The sequence below is a fragment of the Macaca fascicularis genome, chromosome 7 (assembly GCF_037993035.2).
Source record: "Macaca fascicularis isolate 582-1 chromosome 7, T2T-MFA8v1.1".
In the NCBI taxonomy this organism is placed as follows: Eukaryota; Metazoa; Chordata; class Mammalia; order Primates; family Cercopithecidae; genus Macaca; species Macaca fascicularis.
In genome coordinates, this window is record NC_088381.1 from 819,925 (window position 1) to 836,204 (window position 16,280).

Genomic DNA, 16,280 nt, shown 5'->3' on the forward strand with positions numbered 1-16,280 from the left:
TACCACCTGTTGCCATCATCCATTTTCTCAACGTCACAACCAACGGTGGCCACATTGTCCACAGGGGAGATGTTTTCTTATCTTGTTTTCTAGATGTAAATGAACTGAAGGAGTGTCTTTCTGTGCTGGTTAAAGAGCAGCAGGCCCTGGCCGTCCAGTCAGCCACCACCACCCTCTCAGCCCTGAGACTCAAGCAGAGGCTGCTGATCTTGGAGCGCTATTTCATTGCCTTGAATAGAACCGTTTTTCAGGAGAATGTCAAAGTTAAGTGGAAAAGCAGCAGCATTTCTCTGCCTCCTGTGGACAAAAAAAGGTAACAATAAAGCAAGAAAGAATCTTGATGCCAGTGAAATATAAAATTCAGACTGTTTTGTTCCAGAAAGTTTAAGGTTTTCAATATAGTGTCTGTCTTCAGCTTCTGAAATTTATTCTTTCCCTTTTCGTATGTTTTGTATAATCTGGAGAATGGATTTGCCAATTTGCTCATGTAGTAACAGACCGTACTATGTAATCTGTGTCATTATTTTATTTTATTCAATTAAATTTTCGTTTTTGGAGAGACAACGTCTTGCTATGTCACCCAGGCTGGGGTGCAGTGGTGTAATCACAGCTCATTGTAACCTTGAACTTCAGGGATCTAGTGATCCTCCCGCCTCGGCCACCTGAGTAGCTGGGACTACAGGCACATGCCACCATGCCTGGCTAAGTGAAAACAATTTGTGTTTGTGTGTGTTTGTGTGTGTGTGTGTGTGTGGAGATGGGGTCTTGCTCCTGGCCTCAGTCTTCCTGCTTCAACCTCTCAGAGTACTGGGATTACAGGCATGAGACACTGTGCCTGGCTCTGTGTCATTGTTTTAAAGACATTTTTCTGTCTGTAACTGTGGAAGCCAGCCAAAGCTTTAGATCAGCTCAAGTATAAATTTGAGAATGAGTTCTGAACGTTGTATACTTTTTATTTTGTTTTGCTGCTGGGTAGGAGATGGTCAGATTGTAGTGTTTAGTGCCCAGATAGTTTAGATGCTTCATGGTTTTCCTTCCTAATGTGATTTTCTTATTCTTTTATTACAAGAGTTGCTTTTGGGCCAGGCACGGTGGCTCACAGCTGTAATCCCAGCACTTTGGGAGGCCAAGGCGGGCGGATCACCTGAGGTTGGGAGTTCGAGATCTGACCAACATGGAGAAACCCTGTGTCTACTAAAAATAAAAAAATTAGCCGTGTTGTGGTGGCACATGCCTGTAGTCCCAGCTACTCGGGAGGCTGAGGCAGGAGAATCGCTTGGTCCCGAGAGGTGGAGGTTGCAGTGAGCAGAGATCACGCCATTGGACTCCAGCCTGGGCAACAAGAATGAAACCCTGTCTCAAAAAGAAAGAAAAAAAAGGTGCTTTTGGGCGTATGAGTTTTAATTTGTTGATGCCTGTTAATATATCATAGATTTTCCCTATTTACTAACAGTCACTAGAAAGTTTAAGCTTATGTAAAATTGTACTTTTCCAAAATTAAGCTATCAGACCTTTGTCCTCAGAAGGTTAAACTACAGGATTGCCAGATGAAATTTTTATTTTGTGTAGTTGGGAGTGTTGGCTTTATTTGACTGTGATACGTGACTCCCTGGAGAGCATGTAGATGATACAGGAGGCAGAAAGAAACAAGAGCAAAACCCTGGTCGTCTTACTCCCCAGAGACAGGAGTGATACTTGTAGCCTGTTTCCTTGTTTTCTTATGTTTTTTTTGTTTGTTTTTCTTTTTTGTTTCCTTATGTTTAAATATAGTTGAAATCACATTACGGTTGGCTCTCTGTATCTGTGGGTTTCACAAACACACATTCAACCAACTGTGGATCAAAAATATTGGAAGAAAAGCAGTAAAAACCAAAACAACAATAGTGGCTCAAGCCTGTAATCCCAGCACTTTGGGAGGCCGAGACGGGCGGATCACGAGGTCAGGAGATCGAGACCATCCTGGCGAACACCGTGAAACCCCGTCTCTACTGAAAAATACAAAAAAGTAGCCGGGCGAGGTGGCGGGCGCCTGTAGTCCCAGCTACCTGGGAGGCTGAGGCAGGAGAATGGCGTGAACCCGGGAGGCGGAGCTTGTAGTGAGCTGAGATCCGGCCACTGCACTCCAGCCCGGGCGACAGAGCGAGACTCCGTCTCAAAAAAAAAAAAAAAAAAAAAAAATAATAATAAAAATAAAAAACAATACAGTATGACAACGAATTACAGAGCATTTACCTTGTATTAGGTGTTATAGTAATCTAGAGATGGTTTTTCTTATTTGTTTGTTTTGACATGGAGTTCTCACTGTTGCCCAGGGCAGTGGGGCTATCATGGCTCCCTGCAGCCTTGATCTCCTGGGCTCAAGTGATTCTCACACCTCAGCCTCCCAAGTAGCTGGGACTCCAGGCGTGTGTCACAATGCCTAGCTAATTTGTATTTTTTGTAGAGCCAGGGACTCACTGTGTTGCCCAGGCTGGCCTCTAACTCCTGACCTCGAGGGATCTGCCTGCCTTGGCCTCCCAAAGTGCTGGGATTACAAGCCTGAGTCACCACGCCTGGCCGATTTTTTTTTCTGTTTAATTTGTATAGATGGGGTTTTGCCATGTTGCCCGGGCTGGTCTTGAACTCCTGGGCTCAGGCGACCCTCCCGCCTCTACCTCCCAGTGTTGGGAGTATAGGTGTGAGCCACTGTGCCTGGCTGAGATGATTTAAATGACACGGGAGGATGTGCACAGGTTATATGCAAATACCACACCATTTTATATCAGGGTCTTGAGCATCCTAGGGTTTTGGTATGGAGCCAGGGTGGGGCAGGCCTGGTCCCAATCCCCTGCAGATACCAAGGGACGACTGTACATGTTGTATTTTTGAAAATAGTTTTAGAGTAAATTAAACCAAGTGACAGATGAGATTCCTACCCATTTGGCAATAGGAGTGCCGTGGTTCTTTCCTTCCTTCCTGACCGGCTGTGATGGTCGTGAATCAGAGTGTCATGTATGGGTGGGCGGTAGGTGCTCAGATTCTCCAAGCACTGTTGTGTGTTTGTCGAATCAAACTGAATTCCCTCAGCTGCAGAAATGGCTGAGAGCCCAGCTGCTTTTTCTCTGCTGCTTTCTTTGTGATGACATAGGGTTGGTGGATTAATTGGAATGTATCTTTCATTAAGTGGAAGAACTCCTAAAATTTTTAAAAAGCCTTTCTTTCTTTGAGATAATTGTGGATTCACATACAGTTGTAAGAAACAGCATAGAGATTCCTCTTATTGTTCGTGCCTTTGCCCTCGCTGGTAGCTAGTTGCAAACTACAACACAGCCATCACAACTAGGGTGTTAACTCTGATTGTCTGTCTTCTTCAGGTTTTCCCAGTTTTACATGCTCTCAATTGTGTATTTCTTTGCAGTTTTTTCAGGTGTGAATTTTCTGAGACCACCACTGCAATCAGGGTACATGGACAAGGGCCGTTTATACCCACGTTCACGTATTCTCTTTCCACCTTAACTGCTTGCAACCACTCATCTGTTCTCTGTGTCTATTACGTGATTTTTTGACGTTGGCTTTTTAATTTTATATTGTTATTATTGTAATTTTTGGAGACAAGATCTCACCCTGATGCCCAAGCTGGAGTGCAGTGATACAGTCATAGCTCACTGCAGCCTCAAACTCCTGGGCTCAAGCCGTCCTCTCATTTCAGCTTCCTGAGTAGCTGGGACCACAGATGCACGACACCACACCCGGCTAATTTTGTATTTGTAGTGACTGAGGTCTTATTATGTTTCCCAGGGTTGTCTTGAACTCCTGGCCTCAAGCAAGATTGAGTTTTTTCACTGAGCATAATCCCCTTGACATTTTCCCAAGGGGGTCGTTGCATGTATCATTATTTCATTATTGCTGAGTAGTTTTTTTTTTGAGACAGAGTCTCACTTTGTCGCCCAGGCCAGGCTGGAGTGCAGTGGCGCGATCTTGGCTCACTGCAACCTCCACCTCCCAGGTACAAGCAATTCTGCCTCAGCTTCCCAAGTAGCTGGGACTCCAGGCGTGCACCACCACACCCGGCTTATTTTTGTATTTTTAGTAGAGATGGGGTTTTGCCATGCTGACCAAGCTGGTCTCCAACTCCTGACCTAAAGTGACTCGCCCACCTCCTCTGACAACACTTGGCCCTGTGCTTTCTCTTATAAGGACTGTGTGTCCTGTTACGTGTCTGTGTCTTGTCGTGTTCATATTTCTTATTTAGGAGCAAAGATTTCCGTCTTTCAGGTACCCAGTGCCCTTCTCAGAGGTTCTTGTGTTTCCTCTCTGAGTTCCTGTTGCGTTTTTTAGGCACTTACGGATAAGCATGTACTGTTGCCCCTGGCCAGCTGTGTTCTTCATTGCCATTTTTATTACACATTATATCTTGGGGAGATCCTTCTGTAACATCCCTCTTTTTTTTTTGAGATGGAGCCTTACTCTGCCTCCCAGGCTGGAGTGCAGAGGTGCGATTTTGGCTCACTACAACCTCCGTGTCCCAGGTTCAAGCAATTCTCCTGCCTCAGCCTCCGAGTAGCTGGGATTATAGGCACACCGCCACCACACCTGGCAAATTTTTGTATTTTTAGTGGAGACAGGGTTTCATCATGTTAGCCAGGCTGGTCTTGAACTCCATATCACCTGTTTTTATAGGATTTCCCCTGATCATAAAGCAAATTTTAGTAAATTTGGAGAATATTGTTTATAGTAGCAATACTGTAATATTAGAACTATGATATAGTATAAAGCATAACATACAATTACTTGCTGTGCGTGATTGAGTTGAAATTATATATGCTTTTTAATTTAATTTAATTTTGTTTTATTTTATTTTATTTTTTTTATTTTTTTATTTTTTTATTTTTTATTTTTTTTTTGAGACGGAGTCTCACGCTGTTGCCCAGGCTGGAGTGCAGTGGCGCGATCTCGGCTCACTGCAAGCTCCGCCTCCTGGGTTCACGCCATTCTCCTGCCTCAGCCTCCTGAGTAGCTAGGACTACAGGCGCCCGCCACCGCGCCCGGCTAATTTTTTGTATTTTTAGTAGAGACGGGGTTTCACTGTGGTCTCGATCTCCTGACCTTGTGATCCGCCCGCCTCGGCCTCCCAAAGTGCTGGGATTACAGGCTTGAGCCACCGCGCCCGGCCTTATTTTATTTTTGAGACAGAGTCTTGCTCTGTCTCCCAGGCTGGAGTGCAGTGGCATGATCTCGGCTCACTGCAAGCTCCGCCCCCCGGGTTCATGCCATTCTCCTGCCTCAGCCCCCCTATGTATGCATTTTTGTATTCTAGCCTTTTCTGTCTTGTACAGGATGATTTTTATGGTGAGCCATTTGCATAGCCTTTTACAACATGCAGAATGAAACTGTGATTTGTGAAATTAACATACACAAGTAGTGAAAAGCTTAAAAAGACACAGGAGGGTGATGAGCACTACCCTCAGAAGAGAGCGACTCCTCATGGGGTGGGTCAAGCATGCAGGGCTTCACCCGTGGCCGGGAGTGGACCCTGAGTGGAGGACGCTGGAGCTGGGGCGAGCCAGGCGAGCTGGGGCGAGGTGTGCGACTCTGTTGCTTTTCCTCCAGCTCCTTTCTGGTCTGGTCTCCCATGTGGGGTTTATTCTCCCTCCGTTTCTGTATTTATCTGCTTATTGTCTGCTTCCTCCCACTAGAATCTCGCTTTGTGAGGTCATTTCATGAGCATTTTCCCAAGACATTTAAAATTCCTTGTACATTTCTTTGATTCTTAAAGAGAAAACTTTTCCTTTACGAAAGACGTTTGATGAAAGTTGTTAAACAACAAAACTAAAAATGCACTTGTAATCCTGTCACGTGAGGAAAACCATTGGTTGGATTTTGGTACACACCCTTTCATAGTATTGATTTTACGTAGTATCTGCACCCTCCGCTGCTGACTGGTTATATGTTCCGTGTGTCGTCTGCAGTTCCCGGCCTGCGGGCAAAGGCGTGGAGGGGCTCGCCAGAGTGGGATCCCGAGCGGCGCTGTCTTTCGCCTTCGCCTTCCTGCGCAGGGCCTGGCGATCAGGTACGGTCCCTGGTGTTGCGCGTGGTTCTGCTTCCCTAACACACCAACAGTCTGGGTTTCGAGCTTGGTTCAGCCACCGTGTGCCCTTTGGCTGATCCCATGTGCTCTCTGCGCCTCAGTTTCCTTGCTTGTGAGATGAGAGGCTGCAGAGGCTGTTTGGCTTTTCATGTCTGTGCTTTAGAGAAAAAAAAGAGCAAGTGCATGCACCCCCCACCCCACGCCAGCCACTACCATGGAACACCTGAGTACAGACTTAATTCTAGAAGAACAAGAAGTTAGTGTAGTGCTCATGTGACAGCCATGAAACACAGAATTGACTGGAACAGCTGTGCTAGATTTTGGCCTGTTGAGTGAGGGATTAGAAAGGGGACAGTGGCATCTTCTCTCGCTGAGGGCTGGGAAGCCCAGCGGGAGAGTAAGGGGAGTGGGGGGGCTCCTCTGACGCGTGTGTGCGCCCAGGCGAGGATGCGGACCTCTGCAGTGAGCTGTTGCAGGAGTCCCTGGATGCCCTGCGAGCACTTCCCGAGGCCTCGCTCTTCGACGAGAGCACCGTGTCCTCTGTGTGGCTGGAGGTGGTGGAGAGAGCGACCAGGTTCCTCAGGTCTGTCGTGACCGGGTGAGTTCTTTCCTTTCTTGCCTTCTGCTTGCAGACAGCTGGCCTGCTGGAGGCTGGTTCTTACCACCCTTGCTTTAGAGCTAAGAGGCCTAGTAGGTTGGTTTCTCGTCTGTTTTCAGCGGGCTCTCGGTGCTGTGATTCCGGGTCTGGGTTCTCAGCTTTTCTGGTGATTCAATTTATGATCCTCTGACTAGACCCAGGAAGCTGTGATACTAAATGAGACGACGAGGGAGGATGCTTAGAGTTTTGGCCATCAGTCATCCGTAGAGGGTTGAGCGCTGACATTGTGTGTCTCTGTGATGATTAGGAGCTGCTGTTCTGAGTGCAGAGTGGCACTTGGTTTGAAGTCTTATAGATAATGTGGGAGTAAACAACTACTCAAGATCAAATTGTTTAGTCCTGTAACTGATGTTTTTAGTGTAAAACATTTTGAATAGGAATCATTTGTGTGTAAGGAAAAACATGAACTCTGGTCTTGGGTGCTAGGCATTGTTGTTAAGGTTTTTAAATGTAAAGGAATTCAACAGGAAGGACAGGTGCAGAGGAAAAGTGAGGCCGCTCCTCACTCTCCTTGCCAGAGGTCAGCACTGTGCCTTCTTCCAGCGGGCAGGAGGCGTTTGGCGTTTGCGCCCCCGGCTCTGAGTCCACTTCCTGAGCCTGCTGGTGAAGGCATCACCACAGAGTTTTAACGCTGGAGGCCCTGAACATAGGCTTGGACTTGATTTCAAAAATTCAGCTGTAATACTGATGCCATAAGATCTTTTTTCTGCAGTCTTGGGATAGAATTTTTAAATATTTATCATTGAGTAACATAGAAAAGTGAAAAATATTTTATTGATCAGAGATAGAAAGTAGTGTAGACATTTTGCCTCCAGATTCTCAGGTGGTTTTAGAAATTGGTTCTCTGATTCTGTAGGTGAATGTTGATACTGTTACAGTCTTACACGTCATTGAAACTGTAAAAGATAGCTAGATAGTCTACTCATGTTTTGGATAATGAGATAAATTATTTTGTGCTTCGCACACTTGGAGTATGTCATCTACTGTAATATGGTATATTACATGGTATATATTATATAATATGGTATATTACATGGTATATTAATGAATACTTAAAATATAGTTGTGTAAGCTAATTAATCATATACTTTAAAATCTCTGAATAAATCTGAGTAGTAAGTCTCAGAAACTTGATTCTAAATATTAAAAACATTTCCTTCCTTGGGAGGGAGCGTGTAGGAAACGTGCAGTGTGATTGTAAGCATGCTGTCTTTCTGGAGGTCGCTTTGTTCCTGCATCTACTGCTTTCATTTCAGGGATGTTCACGGAACGCCAGGCACCAAAGGGCCAGGAAGCATCCCCCTGCAAGACCAGCACTTGGCCCTGGCCATCCTGCTGGAGCTGGCTGTGCAGAGAGGCACGCTGAGGTGAGGGCTGGCGCAGACTGGGAACGCTTTGGGGAAGTGCCTCTGTATCCAAATACCTGTTGCACTGTGTGCATTTCACTGAATCGTTTGTGACTGCAGCAGATGTGTGGTGCTCTGTAACCAGAGAACCACGTCCCAGAGCTTGCTCTCTCTTTACCTTTTCATCACTTGCTTTTTTATGCTCTGTTTTCTAGCCTGGTAGCTGTTCTTTCTTTCTTTTTTTTCTTTCAGTTTACCTAACTTAATTATTTTTATTCCATGAATTTAAGATCCTAGATCTTTCATGTAAACGTGCTCTTTGAGCTTCTTAACTGGTCTTTCCTATCAGCAGAAGGCGATGTCTTGTGCTAAAATCTCCGTGGCAATTCAGTGATTTAATTACCACAGCTTTACTTTCGTTTCCTTTCAGATCCCAAGTATTTCTTCACTTCTATCTAGATGTGTTTGCTTTTATTTTTGATCAACCATGAAAAAAAAAGTTAATGTGTTTTTACTAGGAATGAATATCTTTTCTTCTTTAGCCAAATGTTGTCTGCCATCCTGTTGTTGCTTCAGCTGTGGGACAGCGGGGCACAGGAGACTGACAATGAGCGTTCCGCCCAGGGCACCAGTGCCCCACTTTTGCCCTTGCTGCAGAGGTTCCAGAGCATCATTTGCAGTAAGGATACACCCCACTCCGAGGGCGACATGCACGTGAGTGTCATGATAGCACTTTGTGTTTAGGTGGCACTCGATTCTAGTTATTTTTTAAGCCAGACCAGCGTGCATGTCCACGGCAGTGTTTTTCTCTGTTGTGTGTGTGTTCGGTGGTAACAGCAATGAGTCAGATGAGACAGGTGTGGGAGGTCACTTGTTTGTGGAGAAGACTCGGTTTGGCTTAGTGAGCACTGAGTTCCTTATCAGCGGAGAACCAAGGTTGAAACATGCACTTTTAAATCAGTACCAGAAAAGAACAACAAAAATGGTGGTCTGCCTTGTTGGTCCTTCCTGTGTGCTGGGCTCTATGCAGGCTATGTCACCTGAGCTGTCACTCTGTTGAGTACCAGCTCCCCGCTTAACAGGTGTGGATGCCGAGCTGGGGAGGAGCAGGTGTGTGGGGTCCTGGGCCTAAACCTCTAGGATGCTGGTCTTTACAGGTCAAGTACAAGTTGGATTTTGCCAGTCTTTTCAGGAAAGTCTTAGGCATTTCAATATCGTGCTTTGGTTTAATTTTTCTATTATTTGGCAGTCTTTTTTTTTTTTTTTTTTTTTTTTTTTGAGATGGAGTCTTGCTCTGTCGCCCAGGCTGGAGTGCAGTGGCGTGATCTCGGCTCACTGCAGGCTGGGCCTCCTGGGTTTACGCCGTTGTCCTGCCTCAGCCTCCAGAGTAGCTGGGACTACAGGTGCCCGCCACCACGCCCAGCTAATTTTTTTGTATTTTTAGTAGAGATGAGGTTTCACCGTGTTAGCCAGGATGGTCTTGATCTCCTGACCTTGTGATCCGCGCGCCTAGGCCTCCCAAAGTGCTGGGAGTACAGGGGTGAGCCACCGCGCCCGGCCTATTATTTGGCAGCCTTTAAACTAATGATAATAGGGCTCTTCTGCCTTTTGAAGAATTAGAGCTGTGATTTAATTTGCAAATGAAAGTAGGTGTTCTCCAGAGTGGGATATTAAAATAAAGATTTTGGTTTTAGCTTTCAAGGCCAGCTTGAGATGCTGTGCTGGGTTTCCCCAGAGGTGGTTCTGCCTTTCTCCAGGGGTCCTAGGCCTGTGGGGTGGTTTGGTTGTGTTAGTAATCTGTGTGGATTCAACTTACCTGTGGTATCATAAATGTATACATGCACAGTCAATGTTGTGGACATGTATACCACAAACTTAGACAGTTACCCAGTTTATATGCTGCATAAATATGTAGATGTGTAGTATAACTGTATCATCAACATTGTCATTTGATGTGTCAGATGAGTCAATACCAAAATATAAAGAGTGGTTAAAGGCTAATTGTGTCACTTTAATTTTTCTGAATGTTTGTTTACTTTTCCTTTCTAGCTTTTGTCTGGTCCCCTGAGCCCCAACGAGAGTTTCCTGAGGTACCTCACCCTTCCACAAGACAACGAGCTTGCCATTGACCTGCGACAGACGGCGGTTGTCGTCATGGCCCACTTAGACCGTCTGGCTACGCCCTGTATGCCTCCGCTGTGCAGCTCTCCGACGTCTCATAAGGTGTGTGCAAGAACCACGTTCTCCTTGTGTTTTGTGGCTAGTACCACTTCTAGGTTGTCATCCTGGGCCCGTGTGGAGACTTGCGTTTTCTGGTGTTGATGGGGGGAGCTGGCTTGTGGTTTTAAATGTGTTTGCAGTTGAAGGTGTTATCCGTGTTGAGAGTGAGTGATGAGCAAGCTGAGGTGCACAGGCCTGGGGACCCAATCTGGGGGCCCAGGTTCCAGGTTCAGGTGGCACAGCCCCAGAGAGCTCCCCTTTATCCACAGCCCCAGGCCCTCCCACCTTCTGCAGGGGGTTCCACAGCCTACTTTATACTCTGAATGCAGACTGTCTTAGTATGTAATGCTGGTTATGGTAGTGACAGTATAATTCTATATTCTATCTGTTATGTAATAGTAATGGTAATAGTAGTGATTTGCGTGTGTGGAGCACCTGTAGGGTGCAGGCCCGCTGAGGACCTCATGCACGCTATTGTGGATCACTATGTCAATGATAAAACTGCCTTTGGGAATGGTAGTGAAGTTTCCTAGGGTAGAACAGTAATCCTAGTTTTGAATCCAGATTTTTTTAGCATTTTATTTCTAATATGAAGAGTATTTATTTTGTTTTACAATTTAAAAAAAAAACAGTCACATGGTTCAAAAATCAAAACTAGGCAGAGACACACTGTTGCTTCCCTTGCCCACCCCTTCTACCCAGTTTCCCACCTGCCCCCTCTCACTTTTCAGTCTCCTCTGTAACCTCCTTGTTCTCTGGAATGACTATGCTAGTGGTAGCATGTTGCATTACTTGTGTTGCTTATTTTTTTTTACTAACCATATATACTGGAGTACTTTATCAGAGTGTCACTATTTGTTTTTATAAAGTAGCTTACTCTTCAGTGTGCGGATGTGTCTTTTATGTGTTTTTCTTTAGTGAGTCTCTTATTGGTGGACACTTGGGCTTACTGCCACAGTGTTGCTATACAAGTAGTACTGAGGGTCGGGTGTGGTGGCTCACGCCTGTAATCCCAGCACTTTGGAAGGCCTAGGTGGGCGGATCACCCGAGGTTGGGAGTTTGAGACCAGCCTGGCCAACTTGGAGAAACCCCGTCTCAACTAAAAAATACAAAAATTATCCGGGCTTGGTGGCACATGCCTGTAATCCCAGCTGCTCGGGAGGCTGAGGTAGGAGAATCACTGGAACCTGGGAGGCAGACGTTGCTGTGAGCCAAGATCACACCATTGCACTCCAGCCTGGGCAACAAGAGTGAAACTCCATCTCGAACAACAACAATAACAACAAACACAAATAGTGCTGCAGGGCCTGCCCTGGAACACGTGTGCTCCATGTGTGCACGCGTGTGTGCCTGTGCACATGCGCAGGTGGGGATGCACCTAGTGTGGGCTGGTTGTCACCAGGTTGCTCCTGCACAACTTGATTTTTTCTCACCACCAATAGGGATGCTGGTCTCCCTGCCTCGTGTGTGGGCTTTTGGGATTTTGCCTCCTAAAGCACAAGATGGTGACCCTGATGTAGTTTGAGCATTTTAAAATATATTAGTATTTAAGGGCCATTTATAGTACTTTTTAATGGGCACTGTTAAAATGAAATGCAATGGAAATGGAAAAATAACGTGTTCAGTTGCTTCATCATACCTGTTAAATGAGGTAATACAGTGTGGTACCAGCCCTTTTGATGTTTTGAATCTGCGTATTTTCTCTTTATTTGCTTTGTTTTTGTCTTATAATATCTCAGTGTTACTCCCAGTCGTTTTTGTTTTGTTTTGTTTTGTTTGTTGCTGTTGTAAAAGAAAACGTTTACTTTCTTACAGGGATCATTGCAAGAGGTCATAGGTTGGGGGTTAATAGGATGGAAATACTATGCCAATGTGATTGGTCCGATCCAGTGCGAAGGCCTGGCCAACCTGGGAGTCACACAGATTGCCTGTGCAGAGAAGCGCTTCCTGATTCTGTCACGCAATGGCCGTGTGTACACACAGGCCTACAATAGTGACACACTGGTAAGTGTTCTGGGCACTGTGCCTGCAGTGTTCCCTTGCGGGGCAGGGTCTGTACTGCAGATGCACAAACTGTGGGGTTTCTTTCAGCCATTTGATTTCTGAAGGTTGATTAAGTTTCTGTTTATTGTATATTATGTTTAATAATCTCAGTTTTAATATTGTCAAGATTTGGGTTGTGAAGATTAGGAAGTCCTTACAGTGAAACTCATTGCTAATCATGAGATTTCCGTTTGTAAACTCACTTTACACATGTAAACTCATTTGACTTTGAGGCCAGGCAGGTGACAGATGAGGGAGTTGGGCCTCATGGGGATAGTGGCAGATTGGGACGTGGCATGTTTTCATTAAAGCGGGGTGTTCCTCCCTGTCGGCTGCATGTCTCTGTGGCACGGGGCTAGCCTGCCCAGCCCCCGCATCGGCTCTGGTCCTGCCCGGCCCCCGCATCGGCTCTGGTCCTGTCCCGGCTTCCGCGTCGGCTCTGGTCCTGCCGCGGCGCACTTGGAGGCTGCCCACTGTTCTGTTGGTGCTGGGTGGGAAGGGCTGGAGAGCCGGCCCCGTGGCCCCCAGAGACTTGTGCCCCACTTCCAGTTAGAGCAGGCGTTGCTTGGGGACACATGATAAAGGAGAGCTGCGCTGGTTTCATTTTCCTTGGACTGATGACGACTTTTCTTCATATTTTTCCTTTTTTAGGCCCCACAGCTGGTCCAAGGCCTTGCGTCCAGAAACATTGTAAAAATTGCTGCGCATTCTGATGGTCACCACTACCTGGCCTTGGCTGCCACTGGAGAGGTGTACTCCTGGGGCTGTGGGGACGGCGGACGGCTGGGCCATGGGGACACTGTGTATGTATTGCTCATTCCTGTAGGGGACACACTCCTCTTTTATGTTGCCATATCCTAAACAGGCTGGAGCGCAGAAGCGTGTCCAGGTGTTTGCCAGCTGCCCTGACGTGTAGCGCTGGGTTGGAGCGAGACACTACGATATGCTGCCTCCTTGGTGATGGCTTAGGAGCTCTGCCCGTGCGTGGAAGGCAACAGGAATTGGCCTTTCTGCTCTTCTCCACCCCGTGCAGCCTTGGCCGCCTTGTCTCTACTCAAATCGCATCCCCACTGTGGAGTTTGCCAAAACAAATCCCACAGCACTGTTCCTTCATTCACAAACAGTTCCCCCTGTCTCCCATAGATAAGGTTGTCACCCTTTCCTTGAGCCATTAGATTATTTTTACAGGAACGAAAATCAGCAGTTTCTTCCTAATATTATCCTATTCAGTTGAACCTTTTATTGTGAAAGAACAGAAATAAAATAGAAAGTTGTTACAAATGCCAGGTTGTAAAAATTGAGAGGTCTGCCAGCCCCATGGAGTGATGGGAACCCTCTTGTACTTTGCTGTTGTGCGTGGAACTCTGGCATTAGGTTTAAATGAAGGATGTATGTACAGACCAACGCAGCAAGCCCATTTCATGCGGTCCAGAGTCCTGAGCACAGAGTGGGCAGTGCAGAGCTTGAAATAAGCCCTTGTGGCCGGGCGCGGTGGCTCAAGCCTGTAATCCCAGCACTTTGGGAGGCCGAGGCGGGCGGATCACAAGGTCAGGAGATCGAGACCACAGTGAAACCCCGTCTCTACTAAAAATACAAAAAATTAGCCGGGCGCGGTGGCGGGCGCCTGTAGTCCCAGCTACTCAGGAGGCTGAGGCAGGAGAATGGCGGGAACCCGGGAGGCGGAGCTTGCAGTGAGCCGAGATCGCGCCACTGCACTCCAGCCTGGGCAACAGCGTGAGACTCCGTCTCAAAAAAAAAAAAAAAAAAAAAAGAAATAAGCCCTTGTGTCCCTTGAGAGGAGCCCGCAGGGCATGGCCCATGCACACCACAGGGTGGAGTTGAGGGCATCATTGCCGACAGCATCCGCTGGGAAGATCCCAAACTGGGAGAAAAGCAGAGTGATGTGTATTGTGCGGTACATGTATGCCAAGCTCAGAACAGCCCAACCCTGACAGTGTTGTAAGGGATTCAGACAAATGTTGTAAAACGAGTGAAAAAGAAAAGATTGATCTGCATGGAATTTATAGCTGTTACTCTCACACTGGATCCTAAGGGCTGGGATTGACATGGGGTTCACTGGACTTGAAAGGCATCGAAGTACAGGATGGGGTGGTATGTCTGCTTACTTCCTTTATGGTATTTATAACTGACTTTGTGTAAAATATTTCGTAGTAAAGCAATTCTCAGTCGAGAGTAAGTGCTGGGATGAGTAACTTATTCCTTATTCTAGGACTTCAAGGAAGGAAGAGAGATCAGTGCAGATGACAGAAGCTGGAGATAATCTTTTGGGGAAGTTGAAACTTAAGCTGAATAAGGGAGAGGTTGTACTGGAGTAGAGTCATTGGACTGTCTCTGTGTGCGCCTGTGCCACTGTGTGCGCCTGTGCCACTATGTGCGCCTGTGCCACTGTGTGTGTATTTTGCGAACTAGTAGGTCACAAAGTGAGTAAAACCATGTCTTTGGAGAGGCCTGGCTTCTGTAGATTCTCAAGAAAATGTCATCTGTCATAGGAATATATTCTGGATCCTAAGAATAGGATATTTTGCTAACTTTGCAATTTCTTCGACTAGTAAGACTTCTCTACCCTCATCCCCACTGCCTCATACTTTTCATTTGTAAAGTACAGATTGCCGAGTGCTGGCTTCATTCCATCCACATTCATTTAACAAATACATGTAAGTGTCGGTCGGCTTTATGAGGCTTACGTACAACCAGACGACTGAGTTTCGGGTGTAGAGTTGGGTGGGTTTTGGCCAGTGCCCTCAGCTAGGGAGTCACCACCATCAAGACATGGGGCGTGCCCGTCACGTCCAGGGCCCTGTTTGTGCCCTTTGAGTTGATCCCCACTTCCTCCCTCCAGTTCCTGACAACCTCTGCTCTGCCCTGTCTTGTTATTATTTTGTCTTTTCCATAAGTTAATATAAACAAAGCCATACAGTGTATGGTGTTTTATTTCTGGCGTCTTTCACTTAGCTTGATGTCTTGAGATCCAACCACGTTGCTGGGTGTGTGGGTAATTCCTTCCTTCTGTTGCAGATGGACCATGGCTTTTTTTTGGTTTTGTTTTGTTTTGTTTTTTTGAGACGGAGTCTCGCTCTGTTGCCCAGGCTGGAGTGCAGTGGCCGGATCTCAGCTCACTGCAAGCTCCACCTCCCGGGTTCACGCCATTCTCCTGCCTCAGCCTCCCGAGTAGCTGGGACTACAGGCGCCTGCCACCTCGCCCGGCTAGTTTTTTGTATTTTTTAGTAGAGACGGGGTTTCACCGTGTTAGCCAGGATGGTCTCGATCTCCTGACCTCGTGATCTGCCCGTCTCGGCCTCCCAAAGTGCTGGGATTACAGGCTTGAGCCACCGCGCCCGGCCTGGACCATGGTTTTGAGCCATTGTGAATTAAGCTGCAGTGGACTTTACAAGTCTCTTTTTTTTTTGAGATGGAGTTTTGTTCTTGTTGCCCAAGGTGGAGTGCAATGGGGCGATCTCAGCTCACTGCAACCTCTGCCTCCTGGGTTCAAGCGATTCTCCTGCCTCAGCCTCCCAAGTAGCTGGGATTACAGTCACCTGCACCATGCCCAGCTAATTTTGTATTTTTAGTAGAGACAGGGTTTCACCATGTTAGCCAGGCTGGTCTCGAACTCCTGACCTCAGGTGATCTGCCTGCCTTGGCCTCCCAAAGTGCTGGGATTATAGGGGTGGGCCACCACCCCCGGCCTATGGTACAAGTCTTTAACAAACACTGTTTTTATATTTCTACTGGATACCATGCTTGGCATTGGGTTCCAACTTAACAAAAAGTCATGAAGGTGTTAGGTTTTGGAATTCTCTCTTCCTTATTTTATAAGGTACCTGGAAGGTGAAACTGGCCTGATGCTGTGATGGTCTAAATTTGGGTAGTGAATTTCCTTTGCTAACACTAATAAGAAATAACACCAAGAAGAAGGGCATTCAT

The 16,280-nt window shown here is 46.6% G+C and overlaps 1 protein-coding gene across 4 annotated transcripts in view; it reads left to right on the forward strand.

Moving 5' to 3' along the window:
• HERC2 (HECT and RLD domain containing E3 ubiquitin protein ligase 2) overlaps window positions 1-16,280 on the forward strand; it is a 220,595-nt gene that overhangs the window by 46,770 nt on the left and 157,545 nt on the right. For all 4 annotated transcript variants that reach the window (XR_012414636.1, XR_012414637.1, XM_065547623.1 and 1 more), the window contains exons 5-12: window positions 94-313; window positions 5,949-6,049; window positions 6,509-6,665; window positions 7,982-8,092; window positions 8,614-8,785; window positions 10,121-10,294; window positions 12,108-12,296; window positions 12,987-13,138. Coding sequence is in view for 2 of the 4 variants with exons in the window: in XM_065547623.1 (XP_065403695.1) it covers window positions 94-313; window positions 5,949-6,049; window positions 6,509-6,665; window positions 7,982-8,092; window positions 8,614-8,785; window positions 10,121-10,294; window positions 12,108-12,296; window positions 12,987-13,138 (1,276 nt within the window). In the remaining 2 variants the exon portion in view is untranslated. The remainder of the gene's footprint in view (window positions 1-93; window positions 314-5,948; window positions 6,050-6,508; window positions 6,666-7,981; window positions 8,093-8,613; window positions 8,786-10,120; window positions 10,295-12,107; window positions 12,297-12,986; window positions 13,139-16,280) is intronic.